Source organism: Portunus trituberculatus, chromosome 50 (genome assembly GCF_017591435.1).
Source record: "Portunus trituberculatus isolate SZX2019 chromosome 50, ASM1759143v1, whole genome shotgun sequence".
Taxonomy (NCBI): domain Eukaryota; kingdom Metazoa; phylum Arthropoda; class Malacostraca; order Decapoda; family Portunidae; genus Portunus; species Portunus trituberculatus.
In genome coordinates this window covers 18,216,175-18,231,692 of record NC_059304.1, presented here as the reverse complement: position 1 = coordinate 18,231,692, position 15,518 = coordinate 18,216,175, and the positions used below count along the sequence as shown (strand labels likewise).

At 39.9% G+C, this 15,518-nt stretch overlaps 3 protein-coding genes across 7 annotated transcripts in view; all 3 read left to right on the top strand.

Moving 5' to 3' along the window:
- Positions 1–2,671: 2,671 nt before the first annotated feature.
- On the top strand, positions 2,672–10,612 carry LOC123500022 (peritrophin-44-like). 2 transcript variants are annotated; one of them, XM_045248628.1, is made up of 3 exons: positions 2,672–2,818; positions 3,018–3,840; positions 9,878–10,612. In XM_045248628.1, exons 1-2 carry the CDS (start codon positions 2,780–2,782, stop codon positions 3,837–3,839), a joined length of 861 nt encoding a protein of 286 aa, XP_045104563.1. In that variant the 5' UTR covers positions 2,672–2,779; the 3' UTR covers position 3,840; positions 9,878–10,612. The 2 variants fall into 2 exon arrangements, with proteins under 2 accessions (XP_045104563.1, XP_045104561.1); XM_045248626.1 differs by lacking the exon at positions 9,878–10,612 and having other exon boundaries at positions 3,018–4,773.
- On the top strand, positions 8,726–10,612 carry LOC123500023 (peritrophin-44-like). The gene is made up of 2 exons (XM_045248629.1): positions 8,726–8,877; positions 9,055–10,612. The coding sequence occupies exons 1-2, from the start codon at positions 8,839–8,841 to the stop codon at positions 9,874–9,876; spliced, it is 861 nt and encodes a 286-aa protein (XP_045104564.1). The 5' UTR covers positions 8,726–8,838; the 3' UTR covers positions 9,877–10,612.
- Positions 10,613–13,334: 2,722 nt separating this feature from the next.
- LOC123500016 (prolyl 4-hydroxylase subunit alpha-1-like) overlaps positions 13,335–15,518 on the top strand; it is a 10,350-nt gene continuing 8,166 nt past the window's right edge. For 2 of the 4 annotated variants that reach the window (XM_045248616.1, XM_045248618.1), the window contains exons 1-4: positions 13,335–13,583; positions 14,249–14,342; positions 14,442–14,610; positions 14,701–14,849. In XM_045248616.1, the coding sequence (XP_045104551.1) occupies positions 14,327–14,342; positions 14,442–14,610; positions 14,701–14,849 (334 nt within the window). In that variant the 5' untranslated portion in view covers positions 13,335–13,583; positions 14,249–14,326. The remainder of the gene's footprint in view (positions 13,584–14,248; positions 14,343–14,441; positions 14,611–14,700; positions 14,850–15,518) is intronic. The other 2 variants (XM_045248615.1, XM_045248617.1) reach the window with 2 other exon arrangements.

Genomic DNA, 15,518 nt, shown 5'->3' with positions numbered 1-15,518 from the left:
AAGTTGAAGAACAGACTTGGCATGATTCCGGGCAGAGATATAAAGTGCATGAGATTCAGGAGATGGAAGGCTCAAGTACCTTTTGTGGGCAACCTCTCTATCATGTATAGCACGAGAACAGGCTGAGTTAAACCAAGGTTTAGAAGGTTTAGGTTGAGAAAAGAATGAGGAATGTACGCCTCCATGCCAGACACTAACACCTCTGTTATGCGTTCAGCACAAAGAGATGGGTCTCTGACACGGAAGCAATAATCATTCCAGGAAAATCAGCATAATACCTCCTCAGGTCCCCCAACTGGCAGAGGCAAAACGCCAGAGGCACCTTCGCTTTGGGGATCCTGCGGAGGGATTGGAAAAATAGGACAAGATACAGAAATGAGATTGTGATCGGAGGAGCCCAACGGAGATGAAAGGGTGACAGCATAAGCAGAAGGGTTAGAGGTGAGGAAGAGATCAAGAATGTTGGGCGTGTCTCCAAGACGGTCAGGAATACGAGTAGGGTGTTGCACCAGTTGCTCTAGGTCATGGAGGATAGCAAAGTTGAAGGCTAGTTCACCAGGGTGGTCAGTGAAGGGAGAGGAAAGCCAAAGCTGGTGGTGAACATTGAAATCTCCAAGAATGGAAATCTCAGCGAAAGGGTAGAGGGACAGAATGTGCTCCACTTTAGAAGTTAAGTAGTCGAAGAAATTACTATAGTCAGAAGAGTTAGGAGAGAGATAAACAGCACAGATGAATTTAGTTTGAGAGTGACTGTTAAGTCGTAGCCAGATGGTGGAAAATTCGGAAGACTCAAGAGCGTGGGCACGAGAGCAAGTTAAGTCGTTGCGCACATAGACGCAACATCCAGCTTTGGAATGAAAATGAGAATAGAGAAAGTAGGAGGGAACAGAGAAGGGGCTACTGTCAGTTGCCTCAGACAGCTGTGTTTCGGTGAGGAAAAGAAGATGAGGTTTAGTAGAGGAGAGGTGGTGTTCCACAGATTGAAAATTAGATCTAAGACCGCGAATGTTGCAGAAGTTAATGTAGAAAAAGTTGAGGGAGGTGTCAAGGCATTTGTGGTCTTCAACAGGAGAGGTGTCCGACCTGGGGACATTTTGGTCCCCTCCCCAGAGGGGGACTCCGAGGCGTTATTATTTTCGGGTCCCATTTTTCTTTTAAATTTTGATTTGAAGTGAAGGGTGTATGTGTGGTAAGTGCATGTAGTTTTTTTGTGAAGAAGGAGAGTTGTCTTTAGAGGGTAGGCTGTGACTGCCCCCTTGAGTTGTGAGACACAAAGGGAAACATTCAGCGAGATCACAACTAGCTTTAATGGAGTGCTATTAGATCTTACTGGGAGTAAGCTATTGTTTCGGTAGGTGTCTACTACCTCCTCCTAGAACCTGGGTGACATGTAGGTAACTTTAAACCACTCGACAAATGGCAAAGTGTGTAAGGCTGTACCTTTGAATCCCTACGAGTGGATGTCTCTCCGATCCCACGCTCACCACCTTATTCACTATGCCACCGCCTCCCTACAGTTGCCAAATAAAAATGTAAAACCATGTCCATAACGTTTTCTGTTGTCCTTTGTTCTTAAAATATGCAGAACAATATTGCCTAGTAATTCGGAGGCTGCAATAGTTCCTTCAAGCTATGGTTCAGCATATACATGATTTCGGCGCACAGGATCAATAGGATCATATATAACACGTTATTCTCTTACTAAATGGATTAGAACGTCCACTAGCATGATGCTTACTCCTTGGCTGAATCGCCTTGACTGATGAAAAATTGGGTCCAAACCAATCATTGATTCTGAATCGCCATGAATCGGCATGATTTAAATTGACTCCATTCGCCTGGTGTAAACGGTTACATTGAAACTAATGTGGCGAATCAATACGATTCATGAATTGTATTGAATCTCCATGAATTGAATCGATTCAGTTCGCTTGGTGTAAACTGTAAATGGACCCTAATGGTTAACCTAAAAGCTGGCTACAATGATGAATGAACACTGCGTCACTATGTATACATGAAATGGATCGATGAGTAAGTGGGAACAAAAACATCAGGAGTATCACGCACATGCATGTTTCCCATAACCTAGATCACAGCGTGGATGCCGAGGACACACCAGCCGTGGCACATGCCACCACCTTCACCTCACCATCCATGACTGGAGCAGCGGATGCACCAACGTGACAATGTGCACCACAACACCAAGGCGCTGCTCAGTGTCTGTAAAAAGTAATGATGGGAATCCTTTGTCGCGATAAACTGAAAGATCAAAATGGCGGCAATTTCAAATGAGAAAGCATTTCTATGGTGGCTGTAGCACTACAATATTAATAGTACTGGCATCTACTTTTTTCCAGTTTGTTATTTTTACACAAAGATGAACTGATACGAATAACCTGAGCGTAACGTTGTCATTGCCAGGCTCCCAATTTTACCGGCAAGGAACTTCTGTTTTCCTTCATTCCTTTCCTTTACCTAATCTTCAGTGTCTGAGTACTCAGTGACGTAGATCAGAGAGAGAGAGAGAGAGAGAGAGAGAGAGAGAGAGAGAGAGAGAGAGAGAGATAAGACTCAAACAAGAGGCGCATTTTACTGTGAGAAAAGTGAACTTTCAGGAAGTTGTCCATGATTGCGAAATACAAATTGTGAGAAAATGTGTCTAAGGTTCACCGTGGGGGTGAACCTTGGGTATATAGTGCCAGTTTATCTGTCTCGTTAATCATACTCACTCACCGTCCACGGCTTCATTCACGTAACACACTGCCTCACAATCACTACCATGGATCCACGATCGCTCCTCCTGTTGGCGCTAGCTTTTGTAAGTGTGTGTGTGTGTGTGTGTGTGTGTGTGTGTGTGTGTGTGTGTGTGTGTGTGTGTGTGTGTGTGTGTGTGAGTGCACGTGTGTGTGTGTGTGTGTGTGTGTGTGTGTGTGTGTGTGTGTGTGTGTGTGTGTGTGTGTGTGTGTGTGTGTGTGTGTGTGTACTGTCATCCTCATTATATTGCCTCTCTCCTCCAGGTTCCTGCCTCTTTCACGCAGACCTGCACCAACCAAGATTTGTGTCTAGTAAGCTGCGAGGGTTGTACTGGCATCACCATGGTCCATGACCCTATCAACTGCCACCGCTTCTATTACTGTAATGATGACCAGCTGCTTACCGACAGTCCCTTTGAATGTCCGAATGGACAAGAGTTTAATCCACAGACTCATGCATGCGAAGCTGATTTGGACGGAGAGGAATGCAGGCCTCCTTGCGCCTCCAAGGGAGAGTGCCACTACAATTGCCAGCCAGGTGATCCACTGATCGCTTCACTCTATGACTGTGGGACCTATTATGCTTGTGACACAGAAGGCAACTTTGGACATCCAAAGACCTGTCCCCCTGAGAGACCATTCTTTGACGGAACGGAGTGTCAGACAAATGAGACTCTCTGCTGTCACTGCCACGGCTACTGTTTCCCAGGTGATGAAGGCAGATTGGTGGTGGATCCCAAAGACTGCCGCAGATATTACGTATGTGTCACTGAAGGAGTGCCGGTCTACTCTGGAACCTGCGACAAAGGAGAACATTTCGATGCCGTTTCCCGACAGTGTTCGACAGAAGCGCCCTGCCGCACGATGTGTCGCAATGTGATCGGTGCCGATGGCTGCATTGAAAATTTTACCTGCCGAGGAAAAGGAGAATTCGCCAAGTGCCCAAATAAATGTTTCCCCGAGTACTATAACTGCTTGGAGTTTAGCGACACCTATGCCCCAGCAGTACTTTGTCGCTACGACAATTATGTGTTTGATCCCGAGGAACTTGAATGTGTTCATGAGGATCGTTGCAGCATAAACTAAGGCTATGGACTCCTGTGCTCTGCCACATCCACGAGAGTTCACCTCTGGTGTGTTCTTGTACACATTATCTTTGACTTCTGACCTTCACTTGTTTCCTCCTAACAACACCCTAAATCAATATTTATTTTCATGAATATGCAATTTTTTATTCAAATATAATCTTTATAAATGTAATCTTTTTACGAAAAATGGTTACAAAAGAAATCTGTACTTTTTCAATATTTCCCAATGTCAAATGATTTGTGCTGCTGTATGGGTGTCCAGCGGTGCCTGGGACAATGCCCAACACGTAAAGACATGACATAACAAATACAACCTAGTATGATATCCATGCAGATATGATGGATTTATGCTACTGTAACTTCTTATCGGCTGAATGTTGGCTCCTTCTGTGTGTTAGTCGTAAATTATATGATTTGGTAGGACAAAGTAAAACACAAAATAGAATAAAATGATATGAAATAAATAAATAAAGTGGTAAATAATAGACATACAGACACATATAAAACAAAATCGTTAAAATATTTGCAGGGATGATAAACCATTTTTTTGGGGGATGACTCTATATGAAGGTGCATGTTGTAGATATGATGATACTTGTGAAATGACGGATGTGATTTAACACAAAATGAGAACAAATATTCTCTTTTATTTAATAATGCAATTACTTTGCTGACGAGACTCGAACTTTAGTGTTTGAAATCAATTCTATGCTTGATCGATTTTATATATATGCTAAATAAACGTATGATTCTCTCTCTCTCTCTCTCTCTCTCTCTCTCTCTCTCTCTCTCTCTCTCTCTCTCTCTCTCTATTTTATAGCTCTTATCTAGAAGATGTGCGATTTCATGTCAATGTGTATTGGAAAACCATTTAATTACTGAAAAATTACTTCACTGTCTGTTTCCTGTCATATAATAAACAAGAAATGCAACCTTTTTCCATAATTTCTCCGGGAAATGTCTTGGTGTATTTCCTTCAATACTGTGGATATTCGGCATCAACACCATTAATAATGGGTCTACATGACATATTTAGGATACTATAATGTAGTTTACATAAATCAAAGCATCAGTTCTTTCTTGATTTCCGCTTGCTTAATCAATACGAGAGAGGCCAATGTTTTGGGAGGCGGTGGAGTAGTGGATAATGTGGTGAGCGTGGAATCGAGTAAACGTCCATTCATAGTAGGTTCAAATCCCACCACGTGCCGCCTTGAAACTTTGCCATCTGATGAGCGGTTTAAAGTTACCTACATGTCACCATGATACCCAGGTTCTAGGTGGAGGTGCAATTACCTTACTCCAAAGATGTGTTTGGGTGATGATATGGGCCTTAATATGTCTACCACTATGAATAAAATTACCTGCGCCGCTGATAGATGGAGGCAGAACAGCGCTTCCTATCTTCTTCAAGTAGACCTACACGAGCTATAAGCCATAACTTAGAAAAAAAAAGAAAATCTGATCGTAAGCTCTGCCCAAAACTTCGCTTTCTTTGTATGGCAGGATAGGCTCGTATGGTCTCCAATCTAACCTCCTTGGTGCCATCCTTTCTCTCCACCTTTTTTGTTTCAAACTGTCGCAAATTCAGTTCTCTTCTTTTCATCCTTTCCAGCTAATGTATGGGCTATTGAACCCTATTCTCTCTCTCTCTCTCTCTCTCGATTTTGAGGGATATATATATATATATATATATATATATATATATATATATATATATATATATATATATATATATATATATATATATATATATGTGTGTGTGTGTGTGTGTGTGTGTGTGTGTGTGTGTGTGTGTGTATATATATATATATATATATATATATATATATATATATATATATATATATATATATATATATATATATATATATATATATATATATATATATATATATATATATATATATATATATATATATATATATATATATATATATATATATATATATATGTGTGTGTGTGTGTGTGTGTGTGTGTGTGTGTGTGTGTATGTGTATATATATATATATATATATATATATATATATATATATATATATATATATATATATATATATATATATATATATATATATATATATATATATATATGTGTGTGTGTGTGTGTGTGTGTGTGTGTGTGTGTGTATATATATATATATATATATATATATATATATATATATATATATATATATATATATATATATATATATATATATATATATATATATATATATATATATATATACTGCTATTTTCATGTCAACTGTTCCTCTGATCTTGCTAACTGCATACATTTCTCTCTGTGGTCCCGCTGCACAGAACTTCTTTCTTTCATCCCTATTCTGTTTATCTCTGTAATATAAGACCCCTTGTTCACAATCATTTATACCTTTCTCTAGGAAACTTAGAACTCCCTGCCTGTTTCTGTATTCCCACCTTCCTCTGACTTGAACTCTTCCAAGTTTCAAAACACTTCTTTCCTGTTTTGGATTAGCCTTTCTTTACTGTGCCGGAACCAGCTCTCTAGCGGGATTTTTTTTTTTTTTTAACTCTAACCGATGTCCCTTATACACATAAAAAATAGATAGATTTAAGAATAAATACCAAAAAAGACGTGTTCTGAATGATGGTAAGAATAGTGGTATACATGCGACAACATGGTACTTAATCCTAGTGAGTCACCTGATGAGATAATGAGTGAAAATGAGCTGTTTTAGCTTCGGGGCACCATTATCGACACGTTATACGTGCCACTGCTCCGCTCTACCATCCGATACTTCATTCTGATTGCCTGTGTTGCCACCCTGCCAAAGAGCCATTCCTTGTTTCGTGTTTCTGGTGGTCATTCTTCCATTTCGTATGCCCGTATTTGTACTGCGTCAATGCCTGCCATCTCCACTGCTGTTTTCGTGTCACACATTTATTGCTGCCACAATATTCTGTATACCTGTGTGCCTACTCTATCAGTGTCCATGTATCTGTGTGAAGTTTTTATCAATTGACTACGTTTTCCTCGCGCCAGAACAAGCAAGATGTTTTGCCATTAAACCGTTAGGCAGACATTAACTTTGTTCTGGCATCCTCTTATATCACACACCTAAAGGTGACAACAAATAAGCATATAATGAACCTATAAAACTCATTTTCAAGGACAAATTATAAATATTACTTCGAAAATAGCTCCTGATACTATATATGTATTCAGATACAGAGACTGTAGACCAGTGGTTCCCAAACTTTTTTCTGTCATTTCCCCCTGCACCCAGTTCACCCATCCAGATTTCCTCCTTCATGTGTATGAGAGAAAGAGCAGTTAAAACACACTGAGACTATTTACTAATTTATTTTTCAAATGTACAAAAATACTGATAAACTTATAGTTACAGAGTAAAGTGGATAGAGAGCAGTTAGTAACAACTAAGCATAGCCATAGAGAACGGTTAGTAACAAATAAAAGGACTTTTGATTTGATTTTGAGATTTTTTTAGTTAGTAGGTAGTGTAATTATTTCCCCCCTGGTAGTTTCAAATTTCCAAAGGGGGAAATTTCCCCCAGTTTGGGAACCACTGCTGTAGAGTAACTGGAGGAAGTAGTGTTAGTTATCATATATATAGAACTTGTGAGGAGCTTCAGAACATAGAATGTTGTTAAAGAGATGCACACGACATTATGTAAGGTTACTGGATAGACTTTTGTACCACATATGGTTGCAATTAAAGTTTTTTCATTTGCGAGTATACTATTGTTTTAACGAGCAATTCCTTCAAAGACAGTTTTATCACAACGCTACAACCAACGTTGCTGTGAAAAATCATTGAGATATGTAGTGACACTGATATTTATATCCATATATACAACATGTGGAACATAGTTGAGGAGCAAGATGCATAGATGAGGCAGACAGCTCGCCCAGAAGTCGTCACTGACAACTGTGCATGACCAGCTAAGGTGCCATTGGATCGGGAGAAACTCACGATTATGGTAATTACGCTCAGATGTGCAGATCTGACAACAACCACAACAAAAACTTGGTGATATTATATTGAATTATGATGTGATATTGTGCATGATGCATTCATTCTGGTTTCCATAATCTTTCTTCCTTGATTTTCAGCATTATCCTTTTTCAATAACAGAAAAAGATGAAATAGCAATAAAATACTATCTCATAATAATTACAAAGGCATCAGGGCACAATAGTTCACACTAGATTGGTAAAAAGAATCGCCATAGACACAAACTGGCTGAGTACTGCGCCATCACAGGTTCAGGAAATGGTTCGTTGTTTGGCGTGGGAAAAGTATCACCCGGAGTATTCCATATTTTCCCATAACCTATTTTTCGTAAGCAGCGTGATATCGCTATGCCTCACAACAGCAAGGCGCTGCTCAGTGTCCGTAAAAAGTAATGATGGGAATCCTTTGTCGCGATAAACTGAAAGATCAAAATGGCGGCAATTTCAAATGAGAAAGCATCATTGTAAGGTAAGGCCACATTTCTATAGTGGCTGTAGCACTACAATATTAACAGTACTGGCATCTACTTTTTTGCAGTTTATTATTTTTACACTAAGCCTGAACTGATAAAGAATTACCTGAGCATAACTTTGTCATTGCCAGGCTCCAAATTTTACCGACAAGGAACTTCTGTTTTCCTCTATTCCTTTCCTTTAACTAATCTTCAGTGTCTGAGTATACTCAGTGACGTAGATCAGAGAGAGAGAGAGAGAGAGAGAGAGAGAGAGAGAGAGAGAGAGAGAGAGAGAGAGAGAGAGAGAGAGATAAGACTCAAACAAGAGGCGCATTTTACTGTGAGAAAAGTGAACTTTCAGGAAGTTGTCCATGATTGCGAAATACAAATTGTGAGAAAATGTGTCTAAGGTTCACCGTGGAGGGGGTGAACCTTGGGTATATAGTACCAGTTTATCTGTCTGTGGCACCGCTCGTTAATTATACTCACTCACCGTCCACGGCTTCATTCACGTAACACCCTGCCTCACAATCACTACCATGGATCCACGATCGCTCCTCCTGTTGGCGCTAGCTTTTGTAAGTGTGTGTGTGTGTGTGTGTGTGTGTGTGTGTGTGTGTGTGTGTGTGTGTGTGTGTGTGTGTGTGTGTGTGTGTGTGTGTGTGTGTGTGTGTGTGTGTGTGTGTGTGTGTGTGTGTGTGTGTGTGTGTGTGTGTGTGTACTGTCATCCTCATTATATTGCCTCTCTCCTCCAGGTTCCTGCCTCTTTCACGCAAACCTGCACCAACCAAGATGCGTGTCTAGTAAGCTGCGAGGGTTGTACTGGCATCACCATGGTCCATGACCCTATCAACTGCCACCGCTTCTATTACTGTAATGATGACCAGCTGCTTACCGACAGTCCCTTTGAATGTCCGAATGGACAAGAGTTTAATCCACAGACTCATGCATGCGAAGCTGATTTGGACGGAGAGGAATGCAGGCCTCCTTGCGCCTCCAAGGGAGAGTGCCACTACAATTGCCAGCCAGGTGATCCACTGATCGCTTCACTCTATGACTGTGGGACATACTATGTATGTGACGATGAGGGCAACTTTGGACTTCCAAAGACTTGTCCCCCTGAGAGACCATTCTTTGACGGAACGGAGTGTCAGACAAATGAGACTCTCTGCTGTCACTGCCACGGCTACTGTTTCCCAGGTGATGAAGGCAGATTGGTGGTGGATCCCAAAGACTGCCGCAGATATTATATATGTGTCACTGAAGGAGTGCCGGTCTACTCTGGAACCTGCGACAAAGGAGAACATTTCGATGCCGTTTCCCGACAGTGTTCGACAGAAGCGCCCTGCCGCACGATGTGTCGCAATGTGATCGGTGCCGATGGCTGCATTGAAAATTTTACCTGCCGAGGAAAAGGAGAATTCGCCAAGTGCCCAAATAAATGTTTCCCCGAGTACTATAACTGCTTGGAGTTTAGCGACACCTATGCCCCAGCAGTACTTTGTCGCAACGACAATTACGTGTTTGATCCCGAGGAACTTGAATGTGTTCATGAGGATCGTTGCAGCATAAACTAAGGCTATGCCATGACTCCCGTGATCTGCCACATCTACGAGGGTTCACCTCTGGTGTGTTCTTAATACACACTTAATTTGACACCTGACCTCCACTTGTTTCCTCCTAACAATAACAATGATTTATTTTCTTAATCGATATATGTTTAATTAAACTCTCATGAAATGCATTTTTTGATTGAAATATAATATTTAAAAGCGTTTAATCTTTATGCGAAATATCATTGCAGAAAAAAATATGCACATCTTCAATATTTTCCTGTGTTGAATGGTTTGTGCTACTGTACTACGTGTGTCCAGCGGTGCCTGGGACCAATTGTGGATCAAAGGGTCCGAGATGAGGGGGATGCAGCCACCCTCTATTGTTTTTTTTTTTTTTTGTTATTAAGAAAGATGTTGTATATTGCATAGTGTAAGGTAATAGGTATATACGGAACAATGATTTAACAAGGCTTTCTGAAAATGTTATTATTTGTCCTTATTGAGCAAAGTTAATCTAACTTTGTTATATGAAATCTAGGATATGTTAAATATAATGCCAGTGCAACTGTATAATTCTCTCTCTCTCTCTCTCTCTCTCTCTCTCTCTCTCTCTCTCTCTCTCTCTCTCTCAGCACACCACAATTTCCCTGAATACTTTGGTTATTCACATTTTTTACACAACTAAAATTTTCCTTTGTGCCATTTTGTTATCATGAAAAAAATATTAAAAAAAAAACCGTTTTGTGTAAGAATACGATCTTTTATCTTTCAATACCCTTTATGTTTCCTGGCTTATGTTTCCGCTCTTCGCCTCTCCCTTATTACATCAGTTTGGGAACTTGCCAGTCTTCCATCCCCCAGTTAGCTTTTCAGTAACGTGCACTACATTGTTGTTTTTGTATTATTGATCGAACAAGTATGCGGAAACTTGAATGCCACCCATCACCTGTGACGGAAAACATGTGTAGTGTTTGTTTGTTTTCTGCCTCCTCTCCTAGCAACTCTCTCTCTCTCTCTCTCTCTCTCTCTCTCTCTCTCTCTCTCTCTCTGAAGTCGTTCGTTGTTTATTCCTTCCATCTCTTCCTTGGTCTATCCCGTTTTCTTCTTCCAGCCACTTCCACATTTACTATTCCTCTGTCGACACTATTCATCTCTTCTGTTAATGTGACCAAAGCTATTCATTTGCCTTACACATCACACAGTTAAGGTATCGGATGATATAATGAATCATGCTGCCTTTACATAATCTAGTCACTCAGTTACATTTTCTTCACCAGTATCGGCTCAGAGCAAAAGGGGGCTCAGAGTTATAATCTTGAGGGTTGGAGCAGGCGGAAACTATGCTGTGGTTCCGTTCACGCTCTACACTGTTTTGACTGTTATGAAGCGTCTGATTTTTACTTTCACTTCCTTTCATTCTGAGTATCTAATCAACTCTACTCTTGAATTTGCTTACCTCATCAATATCCGCGATTTCCTCTTCTCTACTATGTTTTTGTAGCATCTTTTATGTAGTTAGACACATAATGGACGTTATCTTTTTCATAATAATCTTTTCAACATACTCTTATCTGCATATGTTCTTTGCCTTCTTTATGTCTTCCAATATCATTTTCAGTATAATTTTGCCTACTTGTTTTTGTCATGACCGTTCAAAATGAATAGATAAGTTAATGAATAAGTAAATCTGTCTTCCTAATTCTAATGATATCACAGAGTCAGCCACTGAATAAAGATAAGAACTGCAAAGAAAATGGCAAGCGCTAAGATAGAAATAAAAATTAATGAATAAACAAAAAAATATTAACAGGTAAATTGTAAAACAGTCTTCATATTAATAATAAGACGGTGCACCAAAAACCTTTCTTCCAATATCAATTAAGATTTTCTGGATGGACAAACTTCTCTTATTTGCCCTATAAAATGTTATCCGGAAAGATTTTTTTTCAGGATTTTCTAATATCTTTATAGATGTTTAAACTAAATGACTTTCAATGGCTGCATAGCCTGTGATGGGTGGCTACAAAACATCGGCCATGGGGGCAAGGCTGTCGAGCACAGGCAAAGCAACCTGGAAGACCGTGAGATTGAGGTGAAGATAAATTGTTACTATGTTTGGAAGTTTTCGATGAAACAGTATATAAATCAGCAGAAGCAGGAACGTGAGTCTCACATCAACATTCAAGAACAAGACAATCAATGTGGTGCCAGTCGCCGAACAACGTGCATTCAATAGAAGTGGTGCCAGTTTGTTTAGCATTGTAGTCCCTCAGCGTTTGGAGAACTATAATGATGTTGGTAAGTGCTGACCAGAAACATGCCAATCTTTCCCAGCAGTTTGCAACGTATGTGATGCCAAAAGGAAGTATTGCACTCTGCCAACAGAGCCGCTAAGCACTATTTTGTTAACACAAGTCATCGTGGTTGCACGTCTACAGATAATGATGGAACTAAGTGTATATTTTATATATATTTATATATATATATATATATATATATATATATATATATATATATATATATATATATATATATATATATATATATATATATATATATATATATATATATATATATATATATATATATATATATATATATATATATATATATATATATATATATATATATATATATATATATATATCTAGGCGGAAAACAACGATAAGCTGTCTGCATCTGCAAGACGACAGTATGAGCGAATGAGGCAGCGACCACCAGCCCGACTAATCACAGCTCTTGATCCGAGAGTAAAGTTTGAGGGTAAGAAGAAACACAGGAATGTGCGAACTAGAAACTGGTAATTTCGTTGAAGGGTGTCGAGGTTTTGGCTTTGTGTGGTCAGTCGAGACTCCACCTCAAAAAAATTATGCTTTCCTTTTCCGTGCACCTGCCTCGTGTACACAGGTGTCAAGAGGAACAACGGGGCTTTGTTTCAACACACATACACACACACACACACACACACACACACACACACACACACACACACACTGACGACAATTACCCAATTCACTTAACATGCGCCTGAGGAGGATATGAATGTTCTCCGATACTTTTTCGTGTATCAACATTGTAAATAAACCTCGCAGTGACCACACATGAGGTGACGCAACAAGTATATGCAGGCAGCACGTGCACACGCACATCATAGATTTGTGATCTATAGTTAGCTCTTCAAGTATGAAGCACAGCGACACCCAACATTAAAACATAAGTATTTTTTGGAAATTTATGGAATGATCCTGCGTTTTTTTTATTAGTAATTGGTGAATCGTCCTCATATTCCAGTGTCAATGAATCAAGAATATCACACCAGACATCTGATATGAATAACGCGTATGGGGTAGCGTCATGAAAGGTTAACATTACAATCAACATAGAGAAATCTCGTTAACGAGATCACGCTTCGCACTCAGTAAGGAATGAACCCCCTTCGTCATCGTTATCGGATAGTTTAACTCTTAATCTTTGGAGCCCTATGAACTCTCGAGGTCGGAACGTGTTCAGATTACTTCCAATTTCTTTGTCCGGGTGATTGGCTGCAGGTGGACGACGAGCCGCTGTGGGGAGTCAAGTACACACCTGTACGAGTGAAGCAACACCTGTGCACACATCAACATTATGACTAGAAAAAACAACAAGAACTTTCAGCAGTGGCAGTGATAAAAGTTGTAGTGTTAACTTGGTCGCCGTCGTCTTCTGGTTTCCAACAGTCACAACAACAGGTATAAACATCTATCTCTTCTTTTCATATGAACCATTATGACCATAACAGTTCATCATTCATTCAAGACCCTTCATCTTAACTACATTACTATCTTCAAAGAGATTATAGTGGAAACAATGGCCCGTGGTACACCACATACAACGTGTTATTCCCACTAATGCCTATGATGGTGTGTGCAGTAGTCATACAGCACGGCTCGCTCTGAGAACAATGAGGCTCAACCTCAGGACACAAAACGTGCAAACAAGAAACAACGTTATCTTATCACACACACACACACACACACACACACACACACACACACACACACACACACATGCCGCACGTAGTATACGATTCGAAGTAGTTTATAAAACTTCTAATTTTATCTATTTACATCCATTTATTGATTTATTTATTTCATGATGTCAAGAGGCAGGTGTAAGCAGTCATCCATCACATGGATGTCATTATAAGACTTTTGAAGAGCAAGTGTTCTTGGTGTTTCGTGTTTACATACTACAAAATCCTTTAATGTTCTAACAGATTCAATATTTTTACTATGCTTATAAGCGATTACTTAATACTCCAATTATGAAGTTGAAACTAACATAATATGATAAGAGCTTTCCCCAATGAAATGATGGGAACTGCATATTCCCACGGTGTTTTCGATATCACCAGATGCTGCCAGACCTGCATTGTCCACGCTCGACACACACTCCAAGGGTTCTGTAAGCCTTGCAAATAGCACAGTTGATCATGAGTTTCTCGCTAGGTGAGTATCCAGTCTTTTTTTTTTTTTTGTAACTATCGGTATCTGGAGTGAGTGGTGTCTTCTTAATTCGCACATGCTAATTCATAATCGTGCCCTTAGCATGGATTGTCCTGGCGTGGGCATGCTGCTGGGGAGCCAGGAGTGCTGACGCCATGGAGACTGGCCAGTTTTATTCCTCTCTTGCCCAAATGGAATTCTTGTTTGACTTTGACGAGGGTGTCGGCGAGCTGTTACTCAACTTTCCTGAACACCTGCCCGCCGCCACCAGGTGAGTCGCTCATTCCCGACACTCCTGTTGTTACGATACCATACGGAAACCTTATCAATAAACTCCTGTGTAAAATTGTACCTTTCTCAGATATCTGGAATCTTACGTGGGTTTGCGGACGGACCGAGATCTTGGGAGGGAGATTCGTGGCCATCCCGTTCATGTGTTCCTGGTGCTGAAAAGACTGGTGCTCTTCTGGCCTCGCATCGCCTCCTCGCTTTTCATCTACACCAGGCTCGGTTAGTAATTGCAGTGGTTGTTGTAGTTGTTACTTCAGTTATGTTACAGACTTGAAACGAGTAATTTTTTTTTTTTTTTTTTTTTTTTGTGAGTGAAATGATAAAAGATGGAGTGAAGTTTAACCGTTATCGTCCACTCTGTTCAATGAAACGATTTTATAGCGTCCTTATTCCGTATAGCTTCCCCAGTTAAGTCCTGTTATGAAAAATAGGTAGAGAATAGATAAACAAGTTAAAAAATGCATCTCTTGATGCTGCTGCTAACGTGTTGATGACTACTGCTGCTAACGTGTTCATGACTACTACTACTACTACTACTACTACGACTATTTTACTACTACTATACTATTACGACTATTATACTACTGCTACTGCTACTATTAATGCTACTACTACTACTACTACTACTACTACGACTATTATACTACTTCTATACTACTACTACTACTACGACTATTATACTACTTCTATACTACTACTACTACTACGACTATTATACTATTTCTATACCACTACTACTACTACGGCTATTATACTACTACTATACCACTACTACTATTACTACTACTACTATTATAACACTGCTGTACCACCATTGCTGCCACACTACACTGCCACTGCTACCATTACTACCACTGTTGCTGCCATTGCTGCTTACTGCTGCTGCTG